The sequence below is a fragment of the Anopheles ziemanni genome, chromosome 3 (genome assembly GCF_943734765.1).
Source record: "Anopheles ziemanni chromosome 3, idAnoZiCoDA_A2_x.2, whole genome shotgun sequence".
Lineage (NCBI taxonomy): Eukaryota > Metazoa > Arthropoda > Insecta > Diptera > Culicidae > Anopheles > Anopheles ziemanni.
The window spans coordinates 82,106,897-82,113,438 of record NC_080706.1 but is presented as its reverse complement, the minus strand read 5'-3'; the positions used below and the strand labels follow the sequence as shown (position 1 = coordinate 82,113,438).

At 37.0% G+C, this 6,542-nt stretch overlaps 1 protein-coding gene across 1 annotated transcript; it reads right to left on the bottom strand.

Annotated features, from left to right (window-relative positions):
• Nucleotides 1-1,721: 1,721 nt before the first annotated feature.
• LOC131285624 (uncharacterized) lies at nucleotides 1,722-6,156 on the bottom strand. Its single transcript, XM_058314482.1, has 3 exons — nucleotides 5,435-6,156; nucleotides 3,458-3,633; nucleotides 1,722-1,762 (listed from the first exon to the last, which is right to left on the bottom strand). Exons 1-3 carry the CDS (start codon nucleotides 6,154-6,156, stop codon nucleotides 1,722-1,724), a joined length of 939 nt encoding a protein of 312 aa, XP_058170465.1.
• Nucleotides 6,157-6,542: the final 386 nt, after the last annotated feature.

The following is a 6,542-nucleotide window of genomic DNA, read 5'->3' as shown; positions in this document are numbered from 1 at the left end:
GAGCCTCCAGGTCCAAGCATTTTTCCAAGATGGTTGAGATCAGCATGATTATTCCGTCGGGAACAGTCAGTTTTCTTGACGCTGTCCTGTACAACAGGAAAACAACACTTTGAAAATAGGGAAAAAATGGCAAGCCTCGTCGTTTTGTTTTCGTGCAGAGTCTCGACGCATAAGTGGTGCCGTTTTGTGCCGTTTTGTACCGGCCAGCCACAGTACAATTTAGGAAGAAATTTGAATCCTTTATAGAACGAGATTGTTCAACAAACTATTTCTTAAAGTAAAGTACCGATAATAAAGCCCTTAAGCCACGATTTTAAGTTTACTATCAATGACGTGTATGCTTATACAAAATGAATATAATATTCTTTTAAATGCATATTATATGGAAGCTTCTTGTTTACCAGTTTCTAAAAGTATTCACATCAGTCAAGACCTAAGCCATAACTAACTTATCGAAAATAATGTGAACAGTATAATATCAACGTCCTCGACGGCGTGGGTTGGAATCCCAACCGAGACCGGACCCTCCCCTGTACGAGAGGACTGACTATCCACGTACAACAGGGAAACAAGTCTCGTAAGCCCTTAACGGGTTGGCATGACCAAGAGGTCGTTACGCCAAGAAGAAGATAATATCAACGTAAAATATTTTAATTTTCCGTTCAAGTAATACTTGATAGATGAAAGTCATACGCCCGCGCGGCGCAAAAGCACGACTCATACATTTGTCGATTCAATTCCTAGGGAATGGCGCGACTTGAATGGAAAATTTACTGTCCGTCTTTAATATGGCGGTTAATGTATTAAACTATGTGAAATTTTCGTAGTCAGATTGATACATGCTGGCTGAAAGGAAATGCTAAGCTGATAGCAGCTATACCAACGAATCCTTGTAAACCAGATTATAAATACTTTTGAGTTTGGGTAATGAGTTTTGTTGTACAATACAAAGAATTTAAATATATTCATGTTGGCTTTAACATTAAAATTACAAAAACATTTATGGAATACAATCTCGTCAATAATTTATGACGAAAATTGAAACATTCATTTTAATTTACCCATTAATAATACACATATGTTACCATTCTAAGGCATTAATGGAATGGACTGAGAGTTAAAAAAAGAACATAAAAATCTATTTTACTAAAACTTATACCATATTTACCCAACTTAAAACAAATAAAATATATTAGCCAAGCTATGTTAGAATACGTCATAACCAACACCGTCAATTTGAAAATCCTTGTCACTGCCATCTAGTTGCGTGCGCAGTGAATGCGCGGCTAATTTAGAAATAACCGATTCAGCAAAGACACAGATTTACATACAATGCGGCTATTTAATAATGTCGCTCACTTCCAGCTCGAATTCTGCTCGAAGTCGCTCAGCGCCGCACTCGTGAGAGGGGGGGACATCATACCCAACTACCCATTTGAATGCGATAAACTCGAGTTGAGCGGGATCTAGCCGGCTATCGGCAAATAATAGCCGGCAGCGACAACTCCCCGCGATAGCAGCGTCTTCGCGGGCTATTTCAGTGGTGAGCGCGCGAGCACCCCAGGGCCTTGAGTTACTTTTCCCCGCGGTGTATTTGTTTCTTTCACTCCGACGCTTGGCTGTGACGTCACAGCTGTGACGGGCTAGCCCGTGCGCCGAATAAATACGCTGAACGAAAATTATTTCCTTTTTTACAATTTATTTACCGATTTTTTGGTTGCTTACAGTTGAATTACGCGATCTTCGGCAAACAATGGTAAATCTGAAACGAAAAAAAGAAAACAATTGAATAAATAAATGTTTATCTGTAAAAATCGTCATTGAGTTGATATTATAAATTAACGCCAGCAGAGTTGTTATTGATTATTTACGATATCAACTAAACACAGTTGATACACGAAATCACCTGTAGTATCGGATATTAACGATTTGTTAATTGATCTTTTCATACGATAACACAATTTTAATATTATTCAACATAAATTTCACGGACTTAATTATTTATAATGAAAACTGTTTACCCATGAAATGAAAGCAAGGTGTTAGCAAATTGGTGCTTTAAAATTTATAAAGCTTAACTTAGGGGTATGATCCTTATTACTATGATAGTAAATATAAGAAATAGCTTACCATATGATCTGCCGCTATGATGCCGATCCATCCGCTATGATGATGTTGAGGATCACCAAGTGGTGCTGTTGAAAGTACCAGACATTAGGTCATTCCCAAAATTTCAAACGCGCACCGATGAAGAAATTATCTAGAAATTTTTCGAATATATAAGTTACCAAATAAAGTTTTAACCAATTCAATTTGTCTTATAGCATTTAACTTAAAGAAAAGAATAACATTTCAATAAATACAAATGCAATGCCTTTCCGATACTATCACGGCCCATTGATATTCCAACCATCTCAGATAAATTGTTTGTGGCAAGTCTAATTGGTTTATTAAGTTTATAATATTTGATAAAGTTAATATCAATTAAAATAAAACAATATGCATCTTATTTGGAAAAAAAAAACTTTAGGCTCTAAGTGGTTGGATCATATAATCAAAGGCGTATGTGATGGTTGCAAAGTTATTATGAATTAGAGTGGATTAAGACAGTCATCCGTTTCTTAATCGTAGTTTAAACAAGCGATAAAATTATAGCTTACCCATAGATCTCCTCGTCACGTTCGTTTACTATACTTATCGTATCGTTCGAATCGTATGTGGTTTTTCTACTAGGTCAAACATTCCAGGTACATCGTACATGAGTTGATGTAATACACGGTGGATGATCTAAATTTGAACGAAGAATAGCTTAGTTATGTTCCAAGATGCGAAGCACTATTTATTTAAGATAATATAAAAATATGAAATATAACTAACCTGATTGTTGCACGCAGCACATCAAGTAAAACTTATTCACACACGTTAAAAACATACGTTTTAAGTAAGTGCCACCCTGTTAGCTGCCCGAAGAAATAACGTGTGAACGATGCCCAAGAGACCTAAAATGATTGAAAAAATATATAAGATAAGGTTTAGATTGATTCATCATATGTTTACGGGTTGTAATTGGACACGTAACCCTACAAATATCATGACCAACGTGATCATACCTGTTGATAACCTGATACAAGAAGAACCTAAAATGAAATTGAAATCATAGCAGTGTATAAGTAACATTGACTTAACAAATCAAGATTATCGTTGATAAATAGCATAACATACCTCAACAAATATTTTCACAGCATCGCTTTTGTTGCGCCCAGTATTTCCGCTTTAATGCAGCATCACCTGTAATAATGAAAACGTTATTTGAACCGAGAACTTTTCAAACATATTCATGCATTGTAAGAACACGTGTTGCAATGTTCATCTCGTCACCACTGCAGCACAATTCTCCGATTTAAACCAACAAGTATACGCAGATGAAAGTTAACAGTTTTTTAACTGAATAACTTACCTTGATGATTCACGGCATAAATCCGTCGCATATCATAGAAAATAAACTTGATGAAGCTCGTATCAAATATCGGTTCGCTTAGCCAGGGAGTAGTAGTAAATAATCCCTTTCTTCGTTGCCCACTGGAAAAATCCGGATAGAACTTTTGTCGGAGTGGGGCGGCATGCTGGCGCTGCCTAAAAAAAAGAAAACAACAAATCATCTATAAAACATTTGTATATATATCTTTGCCGGTTCAACGGACAGATGAAGTTTGGTTCGTTTTTGCATGACTCTACTGAAATATCGTGCCAGGCAGATCCTCCACAACACGTTATTGAAAGAATATAGGCGAATGTTAAAAAGTAACAACTTAAATAAACCACACAGTTAACATCAACAAGTAATGGAAGCAACCTGTCAATGCAAGAAAGGTTCCGATAGATAGGATTGATAGGTTATCAATTTGATTAATCAATCAATAAATTGATTAAATTGATAACCTTGGTTGCGATGAAATATTTCACCTTAATCAAACAACTTTAAATAGCGATGGCCGTGGTCGGCATTTTTAAAATTGAAAACCTATCGCGCGTTAACGTCGTGTTTGTCAACATTGTTAAGAAAACTGCCCCGAATTAAGCTTTGTCGCGAATCAGTAAACTGAGGAATTAAACTCAGTTACGTTAGATAAACAACTTAAATGGAAAAGGTACGTGTTTTACCTCTTCTTTGTTTAAAATGAATAATCCAAAAATGAACATTTCTTTTAGAACACTGACTGCTCAAGCTACATTGAAAAGCTGACCCAAGCAGGCTTCAGTGTTGTTGCCGTCGATTTGCCGCAGGAAAAATGTACTTCTAGCCGCTTGCCTCCGGTGTCCAGTTTAGTGGAATTATCGGTAATTGACGAGGTAAAGTGCAGTGAGCCGATACTAGCTTTACCTGAACCTGAGACAACTACTTTAACGGAAAATTCTTGTAATACGACATGCAACTGCGGGCACCGAATTTCGGCCTTAGAAAAAGAAGTGCAATTGTTAAAAAGGAAGTTAGGCGTTGCGGAGAGTAAATTAGAGATGGCAGCGTCCATTATGTGTAGGAGAGAAACAGCAGAAAGTGACAATTTCGAAATTAGCCCGATGAATAGCGAAAACGAAATAATAGAAATGGATAGAAAGTTACACGACGACGCTACATATCGCGAAAGAGTTTTAAATTTTCTGAAAGGTCGAATCATTACTGACGACGTTCCTAACCGTTTACAGGAAACAATCGACCTTATGTTCTCCAAAAAATTGTTTGCGTCTTGTAGTTGGACTGGGGTTAGTAGAAGCGCCACCCCTAAAATTAAGTTTCGTAGTTTTAGCGATATTTTAATTCTTCTAAGAGAGGCTTCAGCGAGTAATGGACGGACGTTGAAGATGAAAATATTTTTTAAATTTATTCAAGATAGGTTACAAAGGGCTTCTAGGAGGGAAAAATTATGTACCGGTGTAAGATTTCCCTCCTGCAAACAGAAATTTAGTGAAGATGATTTTGAGCAGCTCTAAATAAATGAAAACCAAAACTGTAACGATTATTAAATTATAAATCTTTATATTTAATAATATCACTAACCTAGTTCTAAACATAATTGCGCAAATGATTAATTGTAAACAAAGTCATGAATTGTGTAAAGTTCCGTTAACATGTAACCTAGGCCGTTTAAACTATTTTTAATCTATCAAAGTGTGCAATAAAGGAGTGAACAATGCACTATTCTCTTGGTCAAGATTAATAAAAACTAACTTACATTTTATATGGTCCGGAGTATATAAAGATGTTTCTACAGTCAAGTCAGTGATGTATCCACAAGAGACTAATAGAACCGAGGAGAGATGTGGTTTGTCAAAATAAGCATATTTTTTTGTTAATTTTTGTCCAGCTATTTTTATCCCCGCTGGTGTTTTCATGGCAGTAGAATATTTAATTATTTCAAAATTTTTCGTTAAAAACCAGCCGTCTCTATTGCCATTTTTTAGAATAAAATCGTCAAAGTTTACTTCTATACTATTTCCAGATTTTGTCAAGTATGCGCTTCTTGGATCATTTGGTTGATTTCCTGTCCTAATATTAAAATTATCTAATTCCGAAAGTCTATTTGCTACTTGCTGCAAGCCTCTGTAGCCGTTACGGAGCATATTTTTTATATGCTGTAACTCGTTTTCGAAAGGGTATGCCGACAAGGTTCCTAGTGCACCAAATTTGGCCACTTCGTCATAGACGTGTACCAAATTATGCACGTTGCTTGTGACATACCCTTCCGAATACACTTCGTTGAATTGGGACACAAACTGGATCAACATTTGTCCAGCCTGTTCCCACTTCCTCCTATGCACATTAGACGATAATAATGTTATCGCACAATAAAACAGCAAGAAGTGCTCATAAACTACCTTACTTACATTATTTTTTAAAACTACAATACTTCCATAGTGTAAGAAGGAACTATACTCGGACCCTTTCCAATTCTGAATGTCGTTAAGGGTCCGGAATTTCCTATGAATCTCACTGGGAAGCACTATTTTTGTAAGCCTAGTAGATATTTCTTTCGCTTTATCCGACGACCATTTTGCCACGTTTAAAAATACACCCGCTCGCCACCCCTGCAATAATTTTCGCATCACTCCGAGATCGATTAGATGCAATCGATCGGAAACGATGACATCCTCGATCATATCGAAATTATCCAAATCTAGGAGTGGCGAGCGAGTACGGTGGTGGTCGGGATAAGTTTCGTTTCTAAAATCTAAGTCCGTTCTCTTCGAAGCAGTAGTGCTTTCGAAAACGACTGCACCTGTTTGTGCACTTTTGGTGCCCAGCGCAGTGCACTTGAGGCATCCTTGTCGCGCGTTGTGGCTGGCAGCTCCTGCAGTTAAAAAAAAATGTTACAAAAGTTAAAAAAAAATTCTTACTATATTTCAATACCATACCTTTGACCATTGCTCTGGCAGGAGCATCGGCGATGACGCACCGAATTGCTACGGTGACCGTTTGCCCTCTTATGGTAATTCCAGTGGCCAAAATACCATTCATTTCATCCACGAAACAACGAAGGAAGCCC

Excerpts from the sequence above, each read along its gene's own strand:
- LOC131285624 (XM_058314482.1), bottom strand. The coding sequence starts at position 6,156 with ATGATCGAGGATGTCATCGTTTCCGATCGATTGCATCTAATCGATCTC. Across the intron at positions 3,634-5,434 it reads AATGGCAATAGAGACGGCTG|GCAGCGCCAGCATGCCGCCC; the intron begins GTTTTTAACGAA and ends TCTTTTTTTTAG. Across the intron at positions 1,763-3,457 it reads TTATGCCGTGAATCATCAAG|ATTTACCATTGTTTGCCGAA; the intron begins GTAAGTTATTCA and ends TTTTCGTTTCAG.